At 59.9% G+C, this 21,858-nt stretch overlaps 1 protein-coding gene across 11 annotated transcripts in view; it reads right to left on the reverse strand.

Annotated features, from left to right (window-relative positions):
• AP3B2 (adaptor related protein complex 3 subunit beta 2) overlaps positions 1-21,858 on the reverse strand; it is a 60,479-nt gene that overhangs the window by 6,797 nt on the left and 31,824 nt on the right. For 3 of the 11 annotated variants that reach the window (XM_065559675.1, XM_065559673.1, XM_065559678.1), the window contains exons 6-25: positions 21,494-21,560; positions 20,825-21,007; positions 19,834-20,010; positions 18,125-18,222; positions 17,135-17,189; positions 16,722-16,793; positions 16,274-16,336; positions 14,784-14,916; positions 14,235-14,344; positions 13,104-13,280; positions 12,219-12,405; positions 11,920-12,038; positions 11,579-11,635; positions 10,862-10,973; positions 9,883-10,054; positions 8,774-9,303; positions 4,324-4,430; positions 3,259-3,490; positions 2,220-2,304; positions 1,224-1,321 (exon numbers count right to left, since the gene is read on the reverse strand). In XM_065559675.1, coding sequence (XP_065415747.1) covers positions 1,224-1,321; positions 2,220-2,304; positions 3,259-3,490; positions 4,324-4,430; positions 8,774-9,303; positions 9,883-10,054; positions 10,862-10,973; positions 11,579-11,635; positions 11,920-12,038; positions 12,219-12,405; positions 13,104-13,280; positions 14,235-14,344; positions 14,784-14,916; positions 16,274-16,336; positions 16,722-16,793; positions 17,135-17,189; positions 18,125-18,222; positions 19,834-20,010; positions 20,825-21,007; positions 21,494-21,560 — 2,834 coding nt within the window. Of the gene's footprint in view, positions 1-1,223; positions 1,322-2,219; positions 2,305-3,258; positions 3,491-4,323; positions 4,431-8,773; positions 9,304-9,882; positions 10,055-10,861; positions 10,974-11,578; positions 11,636-11,919; positions 12,039-12,218; positions 12,406-13,103; positions 13,281-14,234; positions 14,345-14,783; positions 14,990-16,273; positions 16,337-16,721; positions 16,794-17,134; positions 17,190-18,124; positions 18,223-19,833; positions 20,011-20,824; positions 21,008-21,493; positions 21,561-21,858 lie in introns of those variants that run through there. The other 8 variants (XM_005280971.4, XM_042851610.2, XM_008166776.4 and 5 more) reach the window with 5 other exon arrangements.

Raw genomic sequence — 21,858 nt, forward strand, 5'->3', positions numbered from 1 at the left:
CTTACCCGCACCCGTCCTTAACAGCTGTGCTAAGGAAAGCAAGGACGTAGAGGGGAATAAAATCGGTGTTAACATCAGCCGTTGGCACAGCCCCGCAGAGTGCTGTGCAGGGAGCCCCGCCTGGACTAAGTTGCTGGGGCGGGGGCGGAGCTAGAAGTCACACAAGCATCAACTGAGGCTTGGTCTACACTAAACCCCCAAATCGAACTAAGGTACGCAACTTCAGCTACGTGAATAACGTAGCTGAAGTCGACGTACCTTAGTTCGAACTTACCGCGGTCCAGACCCGGCAGGCAGGCTCCCCCGTCGACTCCGCGTACTCCTCGCGGCGAGCAGGATTACCGGAGTCGACGGGGAGCACTTCTGAGTTCGATTTATCGCGTCCAGACTAGACGCGATAAATCGAACCCAGAAGTTCGATTGCCTGCCGCTGAACCAGCGCGTAAGTATAGACAAGCCCTGAGAGGTGCTACCAGGCAGTGGCGGATTAGCCTACGGGACCCGTGCCCAAAGGCCCTGGCCAATTGGGGGGCCCTGGAGCCCTGGGCAGGTGGGGAAAGCCCCCGCGCCATGACCCTGCTCCTGGGCAGCAGGGCCGGGCAGGTGGGGCCGTGGGGGAAACCCCTGCGCCTCAAGACCCCGCTCCCCAGCAGCCAGTCGGGGGAAACTCCTGCCTGCCCCCACCCCCACTACTTGGCATTCACACTGGGTGCAGCAGCGGGGGAAGCCCCCTGCACCTCTGACCCTGCTCCTCAGCAGAAACTGGGGGGCAGCAGGGGAAGCCTCAGCACCAAGACCCTCGCTGCAGCCCCGGGACTGGAGGAGCTCTCACTACCTGCTGCAGCCTCAGGGCTAGGGGAGCGCTCACTCCCTACTGTGGCCTGGGGCTGTGGTGGGGGGACAGAGCTTCTCCAGACTTGGGGCCGCAGTGGAGAGGTGGAATGGGGGGGACCCTTGGTGGAACAGGGGCGGGGCCCTGGGGAAGGGGCAGAAAGGGGTGGGGCCATGGGCAGGGTCACATACAGAGGCCTGGACCTGTCATTGGCCAGGTGAGGAGGGAAGGGGTCATGAGGTCTTTCACCCTGCTCCGAGTGCCAGGGATGCTGGACTCTGGAGACCTCCCTGCTTGGGCTGGGCAGGGCAGGGAGGGAGGCTGGGTGCCCATGGCAGGGTGAGCTTTGCAGACGCTCTAGAGACAATCAGCACGCTCGCTCAGCACTCACCTTGCTCCTTCTTGAACTCGTTCTCACTCATGAATACTGGGGCCATGAGCTCTCCCACCGGCGGCTGGATGGAGACGTAGAACTGACGCGAGTGGGTGCTGGAGGAAACATGCCACAGTGAGAAGGACCCAGCCCGGTTGACCCCGGGGAGTTGAGGGCAAGTGTCAATCCCCACCATGCTCTGCCCTGCATGTCAGGCCCAGCTCACCAGCAGTGGCAGCCACCCCTCTGAGAGCGCTCCAAAGCCCGGTGCAAAGGGGGAAGGTGCCACTGCCCCACTACAGGGGTGGGGAAACTGAGGCACGGGGGGAGGAGGGTCAGAAGCAGATCCCACCAGCGCTCAGCAGCCAATGCAGCAGCTTGTTACCATCCAGCCCTTGATGCTCTCTGGACAGCAGGGAGGAAGGAGCTCATCCGTGCCCGACTAGACACCCTGTTTCTAAGCACACGCTCTGCCATGTCAGGCAATGGGGCAGCCCAACAGCTCAGTGCCAGATGGTGGGCTACGTGCCCACTGCTGCCTAAGAGAAGGCAGGTCCTGGCTTAGTTCCCTTCTAAGGGGGGGGGGGGTGAATCCATGGTGGTGTGGGAGTCACTGACTGAGGGGGCCAGGAACAAGAACACTTCTCTGCTTCCTCATCCTGTAGGGCCCATTTGTGAGCCCCCTCTCTGATCAAAACAGCAGCACTTGGGCTGGAACGGCTTCGCTGTGGACTCACACGGGGATCAAAGCCACCCTGCGCTGGTAACACCTGAACGCCTGGCATTAGAGCTCCACTAGGCTCCACAGTTACCACCCCACTGAGATGAATGGGGCACAGCCCTGCCCTGGGGTCCCAAGGTGATGTGTCTGGTGGGCCGGATCTGGGGCCAAGAATCCGACCTCCTGTGGAAGGGACGCACACCAGCCCAGCCGAGCGCTGACGAGGGTCCTGGAGCCTTGCTAAGAGGGGTAACTCCTGCCTGTGCCTGTGGGGGGCAGGGAGGGGAACTCACCACAGCTGGAAGTTGGCCGCCTGGGTGGAGTCGCAGAAGTCGATGCCCATGATTACGTTGGCGGTGTCGCCAGGCGCTAAGGATTCTGTAAGCACAGGGACAGCTTGTGACGCAGACATAGCGGTCTCCACCTGGGCTGGGCCAGGCTGGCAATGCACACAGTCATGGAATCCCCTTGGTCTCTGGAAGGCAGCCTAGGGGAATCCCAGCCTGTGATGCATGAACTGCAATGGCCTTAGCCAGCTCCCTGCTGCACATACACCTCAGGCCAGGTCCTTCCATGAAGCCTACAGGGGTGTGGGGTCTGTGTGTGTGTCCTGAGGATGCATGTGCAGCCCTCAGCCTGTGACTCCGCCCACAGGGCCCCGGGGGAGGAACGCTGCTCACTTTGGGGGAGGGTTCCGCCACCTAGAGGTGCCCAGGCCGGCACGGCTGACGGGGGCTTCCTGCTGGGACCTCCCAGGTGGGGCCATCAGCCTGGGAGAGGCCGGTGCCAGTGACGTGAGGATCCATCCCCCATCCCATGGCAAACTGGGGTGCAGCTAAAGACACCGTTGCCCCCGAACTTACCCCCAAATATAGTGTGCCTGGGTGACAATTAGGGCCCCATTCTAGTGCCCCCCGAATGGCTTCTAGGAGATTGCAGCTGCAGCACATGTAGGCAGAGGGGCCCAGATCATGTCTCAGCCAGGCAGCTTCGTGGGGCATCTTCTCTGCCCTACCCCCCGATTTTGGTCCACAACTGAGCAGCTGCCCCCACCCCACCCAACACAGAGCATTTGGTGGCAACAGCCTAGCTGAGGGGCTCGCAGCCTGGCCCTGGCAGTGGGAGGGGCTGGCCGCCTGGGCTCCCGCTGGTCAGCGTGAAGCCTGCATCCTGAAAAGCCCAGAATGTGCATCACGCCAGGGAGCCTCACTCAGTGGGCAGCATCAGGCTTCGCCACCGACTCACTGCATGAGCAGCCCTGGCTGCAGCCCTGGGAGAGCGAGCCTGCCTTTGGGAGCCCCATCATCCCAGCCCAAGGCCAGCCGGCTTTACCAATCTCCTGGAACTCCTGGATTCGCATCCCAGACACCAGCTTGGGCTCGCTGACCCGCAGGTTCTTCACCTCCGACTCTGTATTGTTGGAGAACTGGATCTGCACGGCCACCATGTGGGGGTCAGGGGGGAAGGGCTGCCGGTTGAAGTAGTACTCCACCGAGAGCCCCTCGCCCGCCATGCGGTGCAGCAGCTCATAGGTCTTCACGGTGCTGAACACGGGGCTGAGCATCTGGGCAGAGGGAGGGAGAAAGGCCGTTGGCACACGCCGGGGTTGAGTTGCAGGCTGGGGAGCAGTGATGAGCCAATCCCTATGCTCCAAGGCAGGGGAAGCGAAGGAATCACTTCAGGAACTGATCCCACCTCCACTGCTACCTGCAGATGCCTGAGGCCCTGGGCTGGGGGAGCAGGACTCTGGGTGACTGGGCCGGGCTTGCGAGTCCTTCCCCCTTTTGAGCCGTGGCATTGGGACAGTTTTTGGAGTGGGGGTGCTGAGCTGCACCCCTCTTACCCCTGTCCTTGCCCCTTACTGCCCCCTAGAGCTGGGGCCAGGAGCAGGGCCGTGGCTCTGGGAGGAGGGAATGCAGACAGGGCTATGGCGGCAGAGGCTAGGGCCACAACTAGGGGTGGGTGCGGAGCCCTGGGCATGGGGCTGGAGGCTGGGACACTGGGGCCAGCAGCAGAGCCCTGGGGACCGGGGGCCGAGCGGGACCTCAGGCTGGCAGCGGAGCTCCCAGGCACGGGGCTGGCAGCCGAGCGGGAGCCAGGGCTGGCAGCGGAGCCCCCTGGAAGCAGCAGGGCAGGCAGCCAGGACTCTGGGCAGCAGGGGTGCAGGGCCGGTGGCCAGGAAGGGCCCGTGCCTATGCTCTTGGGGTGGCCTTGTTCTCCCAAAGGAACCCCAGGGCCTACCTGCTGCCCCATCACTAACTCCCAGTCCTCCTCAAGAGGGGGCGCAGTGGGGGATCCCCCGGCAGAGTGCAGCGCAGGCCTCCTTACGCAGCGCTCTGGAAGGCGGGATCCAGCGGCAAGGCCGCCGTCCCAGCATGAAGAACCAGGGTCACTCACGGTAGGAGTCAGTGAGGCGTCGGTCAGTGTGAGTCCCTCCAGGTCAGTCACCAGGCTGGTGGAGACAATAGCGGGGGAGGAGGCTGGCTGGGGTGGAGCGGGGGTGACTGCGAGGCAGAGACAAGTGGGGAACAAAGGGTTAAGAACAGGTGGTAGCCAGGACTGTCGAAAGCCCAGCCCAGTCTGTCAGGACCAGACAAGCAGGGGCAGGGAGGGTGTCACTGGTTACGAGTCTCCTGACGCCTGGGGTTTGTTCTCCCATCAGTGTTGGGAGTGGCAGGGGTTGTGCAGGTATTGCCCAGAGCCTGGGGGGGGGACACGACCCCACCCCTGGTGGCTTGGAAAGTGGGATATCCAGGAACGCCCAGCAGAGCCCTCTGCTGCCCCTGTTAGCAGCCCAGGTGGACTGGCAGTCACTTGATGAGACTGCAGGAAGTAGCAGGGAGCCTGGGAGCTGCTGGGCATGGGGGTGGGGCACTGCCCTGAATACAGACTATGAAACTGACAACCAACCGCAGAACAGAGCTGAGTGTGGTGCCTCCTCGGGCAGGTCTCATCCAGGGCCCAAGCCCAGCCCCAGGGGCGCTGCTCGCTCTGCCGCTGCCCAGAGCCTTTGGTTTTGCTCTAAGCTACCTCTGCTGGTGCTGAAAGGTGCCAGGCCCAGCCTAGCAGCCACAGCACAGTAGGTGGCAAGGCTAGCACCCGCTGTGCCACCCAGCCCTGCCCTGGATGGGGCACTAGGGCTGAGAGGGCATCTCCATCTCCAGGGTGTGCTCACTCCTCAGCCCCGCTCCCTTGCCCAACAACAAGGGAGCCAGTTAGTTAGAGGCCAGCTCGGAGAGTGGTTTTGTGATGGGGACACAGAGAGGACGGAGACCCGATTCACCACCCCATTGAGAGCGAGAGTGGCTGTGTGGGTAAAGCTCTAGCAGGGGAACCAAGAGACCTGGGCTCTATTCCCAGCTCTGCTGGTGACTGTAGGCAAATCACATTTTCCTCAGTTTCTCATCAGTTCAATGGGGCACTTTTCAGCCAAGCACTTAACAAAGGTGGTCAGTAGTATCACCCCCATTTTACAGATGGGAAAACTGAGGCACAGAGAGAAGCGACTTGTCCAAGGTCACCGAGCAAAGCAGTGTAGAACCAGGACTAGAACCCAGGTCTATCCTGTAAGCCTCCCTGGGGGATTGGAGAAGGATTCATTGTAAAGTATTTGTAAAGTGCTTTGAGATTCCTGGCCAGAGAGGAGCAGCGGATCATTAATTCGAACTGGCTGAAAACTTTTCACTGAAATAATTTTTTTGACAGAAAATAGCTTTTTCTTTGGTGACAAAACCAGACATGTTCACACACAAAAAATCCATTTCCATCAAAAACTGTAGGGTTTTTGTCATAAACGCTAAAAAACTTAATTTGTCAGTTTCTGGCAACCAATTTTTTTTTGTTTTTACACAGAAATGTCAATTCTCAGCAACCAAAACACACAAAAAATTGTTCCATTTTAAATCCATACCAAAAATTATTATTATTTTTTTAAATGGAGATATCCTATCTCCTAGAACTGGAAGGGACCTTGAAAGGTCTTTGAGTCCAGCCCCCTGCCTTCACTAGCAGGACTAAATACTGATTTTGCCCCAGATCCCTAAGTGGCCCCCTTAAGGATTGAACTCACAACCCTGGATTTAGCAGGCCAATGCTCAAACCACTGAGCTATTCCTCCCCCCTTTTCTGAGGGAGACAGACCAACATTTGTGCCAACATTTTTCATAGATCAGAATTACTGTTATCTAGTTGTACTTCTGTAGCCTGGGAGTACTAGGCGCTGCACAAACACAGAACCAAAAGGTGGCCCCTGGCCCATAGATCTGCAATGTCAGAGTCTTAACTTCTTAGTCAGACTTTCCACAGGCCACTCTCCATCACCCTGGACATCCTGGGACAAACCCAACCTGACCTATGTGGGCCAGCACCACACAGCACAATTATGGGGCCAGGGGTAGACTCTTGTGCTATTTATGTGGGATGAACTCACACATCTTAGAACGTGGCTCTTTTCTCCTTAACTAAAGAACGGTTTTCCATGGTCCTGGAGGGTGAATTCCCATGAGGGAAATTTCTCTCCTGCCTGGATCCCAGGTGCCCACTCAGATGCTGAGAGAAAGGAGGGTGGGAACAAGGGACACCAGGTTGAAATCCCCCCCATGCAAAGGGTTGGGCAAGGCCTAGGCACCAGAGGAAGAACATGCTCCCAGCATCTGCAGCCACATAATAAAGGTAATGTCAAGGCTCCCTCAGCACCATGGACAGATCACACAGCTATGAAGAACCAACCAGCAGGCAGCTCATGAGCCCAGTGGGAGGATATCAGAACTACATGCATAAGCACTCCCTCCCTGTGCAAGGACACAGGCGCTGCCCCTTTAGAGCATGCAAGGGTCCCAGAGTGCTTTGCAGGCAATTATGATTATGCCAGGGCCAGGAAGGCATTAGTTACATCTCGCAGTGGACTCAGGAGAGCTGAGGTCTATTCCCAGCTCAGTCACTGTTCTGCTGGGTGACCTTGGGAAGTCACTTCCCTGACCTGTGCCTCAGTTTCCCCATGTGTAAAAGGGGATAATGATACTGCCCTCCTCTCTGAAGTGCTTTGAGATCTAAGGATGGAAAGTGCTGTATTAGGATTAAGGGTTATTATTATTATTATTACTACTACTACTACAACAAATGGAGAAACAGACAGAAGAATTTGCCCATGGTTGCACTGTAAGTAATAAGGACAGGCAGAAATTGGAACCCAGGAGTCACGGCTCCCTGTCCCTCTCTAACCACTAGACTATGCTGCTACAAAATCTAGTCGTGCTCATTGGGCCAAGTCCCTTCTGGTCTCCTCCCCTGAGGTTCGCTCTGTCACCAAACACAGGACCCCCCGAAAAGAGCCAAGCCACTCCAGAGCCTCTTGGGCATCCCTCAGAGTCTTGTCTCAGCCCCCACCTTCCCCACACTGAGCTCAGGCTGCTCCTGAAGAGGGTCGTCTCATCCCCTGCTCACTCCTTCCCCGAGAAGCCACATTTCCCAGGACACCTGCTCTTATAGGGCTCTCGGGCCATAAGGGACACCTGGGGTCCTGTGCACACACTGAGCGTGACACCACTCCCGTCCTCAAAGTCTGTCCCAAGGAGAGTCCCTGTGTCTTTGCTGCACACCCCTCTCCCCAGGCCCTGGCCCTGGCTGCCCTGCAGGCTCAGCCGCGGAAGCAGGATTTCCTAGCACGTGGGCCATGCGCTGCTTGGCCCAGAGAATGGTTTTAACTTGCGATGCCGCATTACCCATGCCAGGGCCACGCATCAGGCTGAACACAGGATGCTGAGCCCACAACACGGCAGTGCAGGATGCGAGCGAGGCACCACTGTGGCCCTGGTGTTACACTCAGCATGCGGGTGAGAACAGACTAACCCACTGCCGTGCTGGCATTAGGCACCTGCCCCCTTGCAGTCCCAGAGGGCCCCATGAAAGCCACATTTGGCCCACAAGGGCCTTCTATTCGGCTCACTGGGCATCAGATGCTCCCCCTGGTTCCCCGCTGGTGGCTCGGCTATAAGGATGGCCCTGCTGCCCAGCTCCAACTCTGCCTGGGGTCAGCCGGAGCTGCGTAGCAGCAGAAACCCCAGTGGGGAGCAGGAAGGAACAGCTGATGCCTGGCGGGCCAGACGGAAGGCCCTTGCCAGTGGCTCCGGTCCCTGTGCTCCCCTGCAGGCAGTGCCAGGCGGCCCCTTTCCCCCCCTGCAGAGCATCCTCCAAGCTGTCATGTGCCAGTCCCAGGTAGGGTGACCAGATAGCAAGTGTGAAAAATCGGGACGGGGGTGGGAGGTAATAGGGGCCCATATAAGAAAAAGGCCCAAATATTGGGATTGTCCCTATAAAATCAGGACATCTGGTCACCCTAGTCCCAGGCCTCGGCGAGGGGTGCTCAGAGGTGGGTCAGTGCAGGGATGTTACAGCCCAGGAGCAGGCACGGTTGCACAGGGAGGACACAGAGGTAGAGCCAGACCTGAGTAGCAGGGCCTCCTGGACAGCAGAGCCCCCAGTTGGGAGCAGGAGCCAGGCACAGGGGGAGGTGGGGATAGGACAGGCTCTGGGGGAAGCTACCGCCTGTGTCCCCCACTGTCCCCATCTTCCTCCCAGTTCCAGGTAGGGCCTCCAGAATTGAGCTTTTCAGGGGGCCCCCATCAGACAAACACCATCACTAACTCCCGTGAGAGCCAGGCAGCAGGCAGGCAGGGAAGCTACAGATCCAAACAGGGAGGAGGAGAAATGGTAGCAAACCAGGGGAGAGATGGGGAGATGGAGGGAAGGTGTCAAGAGAAGTCTCCCTGCCTCTCTCCCCTGCCCCGCCCCAGACCATAGTGCAGTGGGGATAAGCCGTGGGGATGAGCTGTAGGGCAGCGAGACTCACAGTCATCCAGGTCCAGCAAGGAGATCTCCTTGGTCCCTTTCCTGGAGGCCTTTGGGGCGGGTTTGCTGCTGGGAGGCTGCAAGAGAGGACAGAACTGGGGCAATATGACTGTCAGATGGGGCGGGGGAGCTTGGAAAGGAGCACAGGGCCCAGCGAGGCCCAGCCCAGCACTGGCACGGGGAGCCCTGGGTGCAGGGTACTCAGAGAGGGGCAGGAGCTGAGTCCCAGGCCCGTGCATGGGGGGATGGGAGCCCCGGCCCACCTCTCTGCAGGGCAGGTGGGTGGTGCCAGGGCTCAGCGGCAGCGAGCCCCTCCCTGGCCGCCCAGCCCATCGCCTCACCGTGGTTCTCCTCTTGCTCTCTGGCTCTGACTGGGATTCCTCTGCCTCGGAGCCTGAGTCTGACTCGGACGAGCTGCTCTCCGAGATGCTGCCCTCCTCCCATGAGGTCTCGGAACCCCCTTTCCCTTCATGCTGCGGCTTCTTCTTCTTCCCCTTCTTCCCCTGCTCCTCCTCCTCCTCGCTGGGGTCGCTGGGGGAAAGAGAGGGTCAGGCACAGGGCACCACTGACACCTCGCATGCCCCTTGGGTCCCATGACTGCCAGGAGGCACCTGCTATCAGTGGCTAATTTACATACTTTGATATCATTGGATAAGAGCCACGGCTGGGGACCATGCGTCTGAGCTAGACTCACCCTCTCCGGCAGATTTATCTGGTGGGATAATCACATTGTGCCGATGTTGGGGGTGATGTCACCCCAAGCTGTGACACACCCTGGGTGGCTGACACCCTCCCCACCCACCCCATCTCCAGCACTCCTGCGCTGTCCCCTGCTGGCTGAGCGACTGACATCCCCCCCCACCAACACTCCTGCATGTCCCCCTGCTGGCACTGGAGCAGCTGGGCCCAGCCTTTCAGCCTGGGATCTCTGCCTGGCACCCCGGCCGATGTCAGTGAAAGGAGGGGGCACAGGCAAAGGTGCTGGGTGTTAAAGGCATGAGAAACATACATGGTGGGATGGGCTGTAGTCCCCCCATGTCCCCGGGGGTGTTCCCCAGTCCCCAACTGGTTGCACCTCCTGCCCCCACTCCCCGCCACAGCCTGTGATACCTCCCAGCGCTCTCCAGGCAGGCTTTCCGGGGCCCTTCCTTTCCCTTCTTCTTCTTCTTCTTCTCCTCCTCCGACTGGTCTCCACTCTCCTCGCCCCGGCTTCCTGAGTCAGAGCCACTCTCGCTGCTGCTGCTGCCACTCTCGCTCTCCGACTCACTGACAGATTCCGGTTCTGGGAGAGAGAGAGAAAATCTCAGTGTTGACAGCCCTTGCCAGGCACCGTCTGCAAGGCCGGACTGCCCAGTCCCCTTGCGCCCCCCCACCCCAACCCCAGCTGCCACGCCATACTGCCATCCCATGCACTTGATCCTTCCCTCCAGGGGCATTACACTGCCATGGTCGCTGGGCCAGGGGTTCCCCCAGCTGGTGTGCTGGAGAGGGGGAAAGAAGGGAGTCATCACGTCATTCCCATATGTGCACACAGATGCGCCCTGTCCCCCGTGGACGATGCTGGCTGTGCCCGCTCCCCACGAATAGCCAGGAGGCAGGACTGGATGGTCCCTCCAGATAACACGTTGTGCCCTGGGCCTTTTCCAGGGAGGAAAGGCTCCTGAGTGACAGTCAGTCCAATTCGAGGACCCTGAACGCTTCTTGGCATTAAGTGGGAAGGGCTCTGTAGCCCCCTGTCATCTGGGCACTGGCCAAGAGCTCACAGCCCTTTCTAGTCAGGCCGCTGGCAGCGCAGCCTGGGCCAACAGGGAAGGTGGGGGATGCAGAGCAGAGAAGCTTTGGAAGGGATGGCCCTTTGCCCCTCAGACACATCTTATCCCCCCACCCATCGGGAACGTGACAGAGCCCACAGCTCACATCACCAGCAGTCGGGAGTGGATTGCACTACCATCCCCATGCAGCAGGCGCCAGAGCTCAGCACTGCACAGACAGGTAACGCAGGAGCCTGCTGGCCTCCAGCCGTGAGAGCACTGCCAGGGCTGGGCAGTGCCACCCTGCTGCCCGGCACAGAGACGGCCAGGTCCCTCACCACTGTCTGCTGATTCCGTGGGCCCAGACTCTCCCTCTGAATCCGAGTAGAATGGCTTCTCCACCTTCTCTTTCCTCTTCTCCCGGCTGGTGCACTTGGTCCATTCCGGGACCTGCGCGGGAGCAGAAATGGAGGTGAGGCACGTGCCAGCCCCAGTGAACCCCCCACAGCAGAGAGTTGGCCCAAGGAGAGGAGCTCACAGAGGCCAGGCCCTTCCAAAGGGATTCTGCAGTGATGGACAGGCTGATTCCTAGGAAATGTCCCCAGGGTCAGTACCATGGGGGTTCTGTCCTGAAGAGGGCATGGGGACCGCACAGCGATGCACGGAGCATGCACCTATCCCTCTTCTCACCACCCTCATGGCATGATGCTCACCAGCCTTCTCCCTGACGGGTGGAACACCCAGCAGCAAGCGCTGGGGGCAGATCCATCGACAGGCATGGCAGGGCTCTGGCTGGGGGCTACGCTACCGAACAGGTGTGTGCTTATGCATGTGCTCAAGTTTAGCCCTGAGAGATTAAAAGGAGTTTAATCTACACACACGTTTGTGCGGAGGGTGGGGGTGGGGGTCTGTCTTTTACTCTCTGCTGAGATGTCAGATCCTTTATGAGTGTTATAGAAAAAAGCCAACACGTGCGCACACACACAATTCCCAAGTGCTGAAAGTTAAAAGCAAGAGAGAGGGGAAAGGCACCATAACAAACACACACGAGCCACCTCTCTGAGCTCTCCCAGCAACCCGATGTGGCTTTCAATGAGGAAGGCGGTTTCTTCCTGCAAACGAGGGAGATCGCTGTCACAGGAGCAGAGCGACTCTGCAGGGCGTCTGCCCCAGCCCCTCCACTCCGCACCCCACTCCTCCTGCCTTAAGCATCAGGACAGGAACCACCCACTTCTGTGGACACCTGGGAGGGTCAGCAGCTGCCGGGAGCTTGGCACCAGAGCCCAGGGGCCCCTGACACCAAGGCTGTGGGTAGTGCAGTGAGCACCGTTCCCCGGGATCACATAAATGGAGCACAACATGAGGCCCCATCCCCAGAGCCCGGCTAGCACGGTACCTCCACATTGCGCACAGATGGGTCAGGGGCCTCGTCCGGCCAGTCGGGGAGCTCCTGGTAGCCCACTGCCTTGGCGTTGAGGAGGTGTGAGAGCGAGCCGAGTTGGAAATGGTCCCGATCTGCAGCAGGAGGGGAGAGTTCAGAGCGCAGCCCTCCTGGCCCCACTCCCCACCCTAGCGGCTTCCAGCCTCACAGCCCAGCAGGCCCCATGTTCCACATCACCCAGCCCTTACTGGGAGGAACTGGTTCCCCTCTCATAGCCAGACAGAGACCCCTGGGTCCCATGCACCTTGCCGTACCTTTGAAGGAAGACTCCAAGATGGGGGCGGGCTTCTGCGCCAGGAAGAGCTTCTTGGCGTACTTGTTAAGGGCCCCGCTCTTCTCGGTGGGCACGATGAGCTGACGGATAAAGCGGGCCCGGTCCCGGATGTCGTAGTTCTGGTCGTACTTGGCCAGGTTCAGCACGTACTGGGTCAGCAGCTTACTCTATGGCGACACTTGGCAGCTCAGCATCTTCCCTGGGACTTTACAGGGCTATCGCGCTGAGCAGAACCCCTCCCCACCACACAGATGGGGAAACAGAAGCCCAGAGAGTGGAAAGGACTTGCCCAATGGCACCCACCCCAGCTCTGCTGATTCCCTGAGCCCAGCCCACACATCCCACACTGAGCAGGGCAACCCTAAGTGCAGGGACTGTGGGCCCAATCCAGCAAAGTGCTGAGTGCCTTCCACACACCCTGGCTTCTGCTGGCACAGAGCTACTTGCAGGATCGGGCCCATGGGTTGCAGGCTCGGCTGGCTGGCTGTCCTGTTTCAGACGGAAGTGTCCCGGCCCTCACACAGCACCCCACTGCCTGGCAGGGGCCAGGGCACTCAGAGACAGCTGCACCCCATCCCAGAGAGCCCAGCACTGTCACCATGGGGACTGGCCAGCTAGGCGGCCCTGCAGCGTAGGGTGGAGTCAGGCACAGCTGCGATGGTCGCAGTTTCCTGGCAGTGGTCAGGGGAAGCCAGTGCAGGGGGCACAGGCTCAGTCAGCCCTGCACTAATTGCTTGTGCAATATCTGCATGGAGCCTGCTGGGGCAGAGCCAGCCGCGTGGCGAGAGCAGGGTCTCGGAGCCGGTTTGGGAAGCTGCTGATGCTGCCACATGCTTCCTGCCCCACCCACCCAGCCGGCGCTCACCTGCTTGGAGTTGGTCAGGTAGAGCTTGGCTGCCAGGTTGATGACCTGCAGCTTGACGATGTCCTCCTCGCTGGTGAAGGACTTGGCCATCTTGCGCAGCACATCGGGTGCGATCTTGGGCACGTGCTCGCAGTACTCGCCGATCAGCCAGAGGATGCTGGCCCGGGCCATGGGCACCTGCAGATAGGCACATGGCAGCACCCCAGCTCTGCCGAAATCCCTCGCACCCAGCCAGGGCAAGCTCCAGAGGGATGGGATGGGGCCAGGAGCATCACCCAGAGCTGGTGCAAGTGCAGTGCAGTCCATGGGAGACCTGCCTACACCCTGCAGCCACTATGCTGTGGACTCCGTAGGCCAGGATTTGCGGTCCTGTCCAATGCCCCCACTGCTCCCCAGTCCCACCAACCCAACCAGTTCCTTCTCCCAGTCAGGGCCTAGCTGCTGCATTACCTAGCACATCCCAGGATCCTTTGCACTGGGGCACCCAGCACAGGGAATTCTGGGACCCAAGCACCGAGACCCTAGGGAGTGGGGACGGGGCAGAGAGCTCTGGGAGGACAAGATGGCCCCACTCCATTCCAGGGATGCCCCCTGAGGTCACGTCCTAGGTGGGTGCCTGCCTGTGTCCATCTTGGGAACCACAGCAGCAGGCCTGCACAGTGCTGCCCCTTCCAGGACACACACAGCTGGGAGCCTGGCAATGCCCACCCATTGCAGCCAAACCAGGGAGCAAGCAGGTCCTGCTGGGGCTGCGCTGGCCGTTTGAAAAGCATGGCCGGACCCTCCCGCTGGGCCAGTCCCTCCCAGCTGACTCCAGAAGGCCCCCTGGGGCAAGCGCTGGAGGAGGAGTCCCAGCCCTGGTGGCACAGGGGATTCGAACTCAGGGCTTCGCAGAAGCAGGGGACCAGACACTGAGTGCAGCATCCCCTGGGTAGGGGCCTGGTAAGGGGAGAAAGGGGGCAACAGGCAGCAGCACTTCCACAGGAAGGGCAGCTCAGGACACCAAGGACCCCCCTGAACTAACCCCTGCTCCTTCCTATGGGCACAGCCCACTCCACACTCACCCCCATACAGCTGGAGCCCCCAGCCCCTCTGGCAGTGGGAACAGCTGGGCCCCGAGCTCAGACATACCTGGATGTTGTCGGTGAGCTTGGCCATGTGCTTGATTATCTCGCTGTGCTGAGAGGGCTGCATCTGCAGCAGCTTCTTAATGACGACCACGGACTCAGCCACCACTAGCTCTGGGGGCAACAGAGATCCCCAGCCGCCAATGAGCGCAGAGACGTCTCTGTCCCCCGCACTGCCAGGACTCGGCCACAGCCAGCTCTGGGGTGAACGGTTCCTCTCCCCACCCTGCTGGGGCTGTGCAGGATCTCAGTGCATGAGGGGCCTCAGCCAGGGGTGTGCTATTGAACACTGTGATGCTGACAACACACAGCTGTGGGAATTTGCTCAACCAGACATTTAATTCCCAGAAGATCGTCCCAGCGCAGGGTGCCCCTTCCGCCAGCTCTTCCCAGCCCGTGGCCTCCTCAAACCCAGCTGGAGCTTGTCCCGGGCCGGTGGCCATCACTCATTGCTTGATCTTCCACTGCAAGCTCTGAAAAGCACTATCTCCCATAGGCAGCCCCTTGACAGCTCCCCCTCACCCCTCCCTGCCCCTGGGCCGCAGGCTCTCACCATCCCTGTTGGAGAGAAGCTGCACAAGGCCATTCAGGCAGGTGTCTCGGACCTTCCCGATGTTTGTGGCGCAGCGCCCGATTGCCTGGATGGTGGCAGCTACAAAGTCCTTGTCCATGCTCCGGATGTAGGTCTGCGGGACAAGAGGCATGGCAGCTTTCCTGGCATGCACCGGGAGTCAGGACACCATGCCGGAGCAGCCCTGTCTGAGATATGATCGCGTGGGCTCAGACTACATGCAGGGTGGCTCCCAGCGGCTGCACTAGCTCAGGGCTCCTAGCAGCTGCTGTAGCGAAGGTCACAAGGCTGTCTGTAAAGCCCGGTTTTCCCCTAGTCCCCATGTTTGGGAACAGGCCCTGGTAGGGCTGGACGTTTCTCATTTCCCCCCGTTTTAGGGAAATCCATCCAGCAGACGTAGTCATTTACTTATATTCCAGTAGCACGTAGAGGCCCTGATGAGGATCAGGCCCACTGTGTGGGCATGTACAGACACCTCAGCCCTTGCCCCAAGGAGTTTACATGAGACCCAATACACATGCTTTCCCCCACACTCATCGCAGAACAATCTGGCTGCTTCCCCCAGGGCTGTGGCTCCATGCCCACTCTCCAAACCCAGTGAGGAGCAGGGGCTGGGCCAAGGCCAGGGTAAAAACAAAAAGGGGCTCTGTTAATAAAGTGGGGAGGGTTTGGGCCCCCAGAAACCTGCACCTAGCGCCTTGGTGTTTAACTATGAAACAGCCACCGCCAAGCCCCACAGAACCAGCCGGCTCCAGGACCATGTAGGGCTGGCCACAAATTTTCCATCAAAACTGTCTCTACTTTCCATAGAAAATGTAGATTTTTTCATTGAATAACCAAACAGCTGAAAACCAAAGTATTTGGATTGCACTAAACAGTCACGGAGTCTCTTGGGAACTGTAGGGCCAGGCTCCCCAGCCATCTCCCATGATGCATGCAGGAACGCCCACCATTGGGGTGCATCCTGGGAGATGTAGTCTCACCAGGGAGTCCAGTCCATGGAGGAGAATGGGAGCATGAAACAGCCGAACTACAACTCCCATGAGGCACCGCAGCAGCATTCCCAAATTGAAATATTCCATTTTCCATTTCTTTCCCCCACCCAAAAGCCCATTTTCTGCCCAGCTCTGGCAGTGGGGATGGTTCCCAATGGCAGGTGGAGATGAGATTGTGAGAGTGAGTCTGCAGGGAACCAGCAATGAAAGCCCTGAGCTCTCAGGAGAAGCCCCAGTCTCCCTTCTCTCTGTAGTGGGCACCAGTGAGGTCACTTGCCACAGCAGGTAGCCCCTCCCAGGCTGTGAATGGTTCCTCCCTTGCTCATGGCTGGGGGCGAGCAATCAAGGCGAGCGCACACTGCACCCAAAGCCCCTCTCTTTTACCCCCATGCTGACAGAATTATCCCTGAAATGCTTCCAGCTCTGCCACACGCTGCCCCCACCCAGCTCCGCCCACCAGCCCCCGGCCCTGAGTACCTGGAACTCCCGCAGGATGGTGGAGATGTTGGTTTCGTTAGCGAGGTTGGTGAGAACTTCCAGCTGGAGAGGAGGGAGAGACAGCACAAGAGCGTGTGTGTGAGAGAGAGATGGAAAGATTTACCCCCCATGTGCCCAGAGACAGAGGTACCTCCAAGGATCCTGCCTGTGGGGAGAGTGAGAGGAGCCAGACTCTGGGCGCAGCAGACTGTGCATGTCCGGGCTCGAGGAGAAGGTGTCACATGGCTGCATGGAGCTCCCCATGGGGTCCAGAGGATCAGACGGTGTTTAGAAGGGAAGGCAGTGCCTACAAACTCCCAGAGGTGGTGGGGGCAGATCGCCTATGGCAGGGGAGTTGGGTAGCTCGGTGCCAAGGCTATGTCCGGGGTGCGTGTAGGGAATGACTCGCTGTAAACATGCGTCAGGCCATCCTGCGCATTTGACTCACCTTGAGGATCTTAATCTGGGTGGGGTCCGTGGATCTGATGTAGAAGCTCTTCAGATATGGCTCAAACATCCCCTGCATGGACAAAGCAGCTTTAGCAGCAGCCCAGTTACCCTGCTGGATGCCAGCTGGGGGTCAGTCAGGGGACAGGGCAATGGACCAAGTGCATGATGGGGGATTTCTCTGCAGCATCTAGCACTGGTCCCTATTGGAGACAGGCTGCTGGTCTGTCCCCCATGACAGGAGGTGGGGGATTGGACTGATCTGACACCGCAGAGTCCCCGCACACAGCCCAGGAATGGGTCAGTCCCAAGCCTCAGGCTTGGGGGAGCTCAGCCCCAAATCCCTCTATGCTGCAGCCCCAGCCTCTAGAGAAAAGAAGGGCGATTTCTCAAGTGCAGGGAACCAGGACTCACCCGCCGCTTAATGGACATCGTGGCCACGTTCTGCAGCACCACCCACTGCACCTCACTGCCGAGAGAGAGAGAGAGAGAGAGAGAGATCCATCAGCTGGCCCCGTAGAAGCGAGGCAGCAAGGAGAATCCATGCAACAGGCTGCTCTTACACAATCCCTCCACTTGACCCAATCTGGGCCAAATTTACCCCCTCCCTACTGAATAACAAGCCCCAGCATCAGATTCTACCCTGAGATGGGCTGTTTCAGGGGTTTTTCCCTCCAGGACCTCACTGGTTCCATCTCAGAAACTTTCATACTCCTGAGATGGAGCCAATAGGACCTATCTGGTCAGGCTGCCAGAAGAGCTCTGCAGCTCTGTGCAGGGCCTGAGCCCTGACAGCCTGTGACACACAGACTTCAGCCTCTGGAACAAGTTGTGACGAATGGGCACTGTTCTTACTGTGGTCTTTGAATGCTGACAGGGGAGTGTGGCTGGGATAGTCTGCATTGCGGGATGGGAGACTGACCGGAGAATACCTGAGCATGTAACATGAGAACCCAGGAAGGGGTTAGAGGCCAGGTGACACCTTTGCCCGGGAAACTGAACAAAGGCTGTGGGAGGGGTCGCTGAAGGGAGAGTTTCAGGAGCTGGCTGGTGGGATGGCTGGGAGGCAGACAGGGCTCTGACCTCCCAAGGGGGCTGGGGTGCCCGGGGACCCCAAGATGGACCTAACTGAGGGGGATCCTGTTGTCTGTGCCTGCAAGACCTGTCTTGGACTGTGTTCCTGTCATCTAAATAAACCTGCTTTACTGGCTGGCTGAGAGTCATGGTGAATCGCAGGAAGCCGGGGGTACAGGGCCCTGAGTCCCCCACACTCCGCGACACAAGTCATGGAAGAAAGTTCAGGTGGTTGCTGGAGAGAAAGAAAGGGGTGTGTGGGGAGAGGGGGCGAGCAGAAGACAGAAGGAGGAAAGGGAGAAAGGAAGAGAAGCTGTGGTGGTTGCAGACCTGTGGCTCCTCAGAAGACGCACCAGTGCCTTGGCAATGACCCCAACCTCGGCCTTGGGTGCCAGGTGGAAGTACAGCTGAGCTACAGCCATCACCACCTGTGGGGGAGGGGGAGGAGAGAGACAAGAGGTCATAGGAGGGCACTAAGCAATGGGCTAGCCACTACAGGCTGGGTGCTGCCCAGGGCTGGGTCTAAAGCACCTGACTGCAGTGACGGGTGTCCCATTTTCTGTGTACTGCCCCTTCATGTGTTGGGTTTCCCTGAGGCAGCAGCCAGCAGGAGAGCGCTGCTCCCAGCGAGACCCCTGTCAATGACCTGCTGGGCAGAGTGTCCAGAGCTCCGGCGGTGTCAGGGCAGGGGGCTTGCTGAGCTTGGGGCCTACACATCCCCGTTCAGATGCAGAGCGAGTCACCGGGTGCGCGCTCCCGCAGGACACAGTGCATTGTGTCTCCTTCCTTGGGGAGCCCCCATGTGCCGGAAAACTCGCCTGTCACTCCTCAGGCACGAGGGGAAGTGTCATACCAACGGGACCCTGGACTCAGGGCAGTGGAGGGGCTGACTGCAGCACCGCAGCTCTGTTGGGGAATGCAGGGGGCTCACCATGTGGTTGCAGCTCTGTGGCAGGGGGGCTGTGGCTCACCTGGTGTTGCGGCTCTGCGGTGGGGGCATGTGGCTCACCAAGGTGTTGCGGCTCTTGTGTGGGGAAGGGCGAGAGGCTCACTGCGGCATTGTGGCTCAGGGGGGCAGGGCGAAGCAGAGAGGCATGGAGCTCACCGCGGGGTTGTGGCTCTGAAGTGTGTGGGGGGGACAGGGCGAGGTAGGGGTGCTGGGGGTTCACTGCAGTGTTGCGGCTCTGTTGGGGGGGCAGGGCAAGGCGTGGGCTCACTGCGGCATTGTGGCTCGGAGGGGGGTGCAGGGCGAAGGGGCACGTAGCGTGGTGTCACAGCTCTGTGGGGGGACAGTGGGGGGGAGATAGGAGACTTACCGTGGCATTGCAGCTCCGGGGGGACTCACTGCAGCATTGTGACTCTGCAGTGGCGGGAGGCAGGGCGAGATGGGAGGGCGTTGGGCTCACTGCGGCGTTGTGGCTCTGTGGTCGGGGGGCAGGGCGAGGCGGGAGGGCGTGGGACTCACTGCAGTGTTGCGGCTCTTTGGCGGGGGGCAGGGTGAGGCGGGAGGGCGTGGGGCTCACCACAGCATTGCAGCTCTGTGGTGGGGGGGTAGAGCGAGGTGGGAGGCCATGGGGCTCACTGCGGTGTTGCGGCTCTGTGGTGGGGGGGCAGGGCGGGGCGGGAGGGCGTGGGGCTCACCTGGCATTGCGGCTCTGTGGTGGGGGCAGGGCGAGGTGGGATGGCGTGGGGCTCACTGCGGTGTTGCGGCTCTGTGGTGGGGGGGCAGGGCGAGGCAGGAGGGCGTGGGGCTCACTGCGGTGTTGCGGCTCTGTGGTGGGGGCAGGGCGAGGCGGGACGGCGTGGGGCTCACTGCGGTGTTGCGGCTCTGTGGTGGGGGCAGGGCGAGGTGGGAGGGCATGGGGCTCACCTGGCATTGCGGCTCTGTGGTGGGGGCAGGGCGAGGCAGGAGGGCGTGGGGCTCACCGCGGCGTTGCGGCTCTGTGGTGGGGGTAGGGCGAGGGGGGCATGTAGCTCACTGCGGGGTTCTGGCTCTGTGGTGGGGGGGCAGGGTGAGGTGGGGGGGCCATGTAGCTCACTGCGGCATTGCGGCTCTGCAGCAGGGGCTTCGTGTTGCGCAGCAGCAGCCGGTGGTCAGGGTCCATCACATAGGGCTTGCGCTTCACCAGAGAGGCTGCGTCTGGCTTGTCATCCTTGGAGTCTTCCTCATCGGAGCCGTAGAAGGCCTTCTCCGGGTTCTCCTCCAGCAGGGACTCCTGCCAGGCACAGTGTGTGTGTGTGGGGGGGAGGGGAGGCGGCGGATGCAGCACTAACTCCCCCTCAGCGGCCCCCCCAGCCAGTAAACCCACCCCAAAGACACTAACTAGGAGCTGATACAAGTCAGGCTTTTCCTCTCAGGCCCCACTGGCAGCCGCTTGGACTGGCCTCCCCAACAACCCCAGAGCAGCGACAAGACCCCGAGGGATCCCTGCATTGGTGAGGACAAGGGGAGGGGGATCAGGGCCAGCCTGTGCGAGCCCCAGGACAGGTTCACAGGGGTCGTTTTATGATCCAGAGGGGACACAGATCCAGAGGGGAGCGGTGATCACCCAGGCTGACCTCCTGCATAGCACAGGCCGGAGACCCACACCCAGGGCTGTGGCTGAACTAGAACGGAGCTTTGGAAAAATACCGTCTCCATGTACAGCCTCTGTGGGATGCAGGATCTCCTCCCTAGCTCACATGCTTCAGAGTGTGCCTTGTTTCTAGTCCAAGCTAAGGTGGGGATGTTGTGTTGCCACCACATGACAGCACCATATGGCGCACCACCAAGGAGTCACAGCCGTAGGGGCCGTGGGCACCCCGAGCCAGACGCTGCCCAGTTGCCTCAGACTGAGCATCACTGCTTCAGGTCCCGCAGCTCTGAGAGGGGCAGTGCAGCCACGTGTGCCAGGGCTGGGAGGCCTGGCACTAGAACAGAGCCGACATAGGACCCTAAGTCAGTCTCCTCCCTTTCTGCACTCTGTTCCGGTATGAACTTTCCTCCCTGCCTCACTGGGGTCACGCGTCCCCTGCCCTAGTCTGACTCACGTTCTGGTTGGGGCTGAGGAACTGGGTGCGCGCATAGCGGGTCAGCATATTGATGATCACCACCTGGCCCCACTCCTCCACGTCGATCAGCAGGTTGCACAGCTTCCGATAGTTCTTGTGGATCAGGTCAATGCGCTCGGGGCAAACCTCCTCAAAGGCCATCACCACGCTGCCTGCCACCAGCTGGGACAGAGGGGAGAGAGCAGTAGTGGGGAGGGCAGGGCGGGAGGGAGAGCGACGTGATCTGCACTGGGAGGTGCTATTCTCGCTTCCCACCAGCTAGCGCTGTTTCTGGGTCTCTCCCCAGGGAGCTCTGGGGAGGGCTCCGTCTCAGCCCTGACATGGGGGGACAACCCCAGGGCAGGGTTTCTATCAGGACTCTGCTCTGAAGGCACTTCCAATAGGACACATGGGTAGGAGACTGGGATCAGCCAACAGGAAAGCAGGGTCAGTGATGGTTACAGTTTAATAGCACCCCCATCCAAGGGTGGCAGGATGCTGGCCCTTTAAGAATCCAGCTCCTGGGTTATCTTCCTGGGACCCTTGGAGTTGTACATTCGATGGGCCTTTGCCTGAAATTTGGGAAGGGGATCCTTTAATAATACAGTGCCCCGCTACCCCCACCCCACGTGGTTAATGTGGCTCCCCCAGGATACCACCTCCACTCACTGTGGTCTTATCCGCCAGCAGCTTCTCAATCACTTCTATCAGCTGGTCCTTCTGATCCGAATCCAAGCTGCAAGGGAGAGTCAGCAGTGGGTGATGCTACCAGTAGGGGGAGGGGAGAGGTACTGGAAGAGCCCTATCCCCCGCCCCCCTGAGCGAAAGGGGAGATAAGCGAAGCAGGCAGGACTGTGGTGTGTTGGAAGAGAATGAGGCAGGATCTGCTGTGCTGCACCTCACCGACCTTTGCAACTCTGCAACAGTGCAACTAGGCCCCAGATCCCCCTGCTCCTAGCCTATGAGCTAAGGAGAATCTCCATCAGTTGCTAGCAGTGTTGGGCCAATGATCCATAGCTGAGCAGTCCCAATTC

Source organism: Chrysemys picta, chromosome 10, assembly GCF_011386835.1.
Source record: "Chrysemys picta bellii isolate R12L10 chromosome 10, ASM1138683v2, whole genome shotgun sequence".
Classification (NCBI taxonomy): Eukaryota; Metazoa; Chordata; order Testudines; family Emydidae; genus Chrysemys; species Chrysemys picta.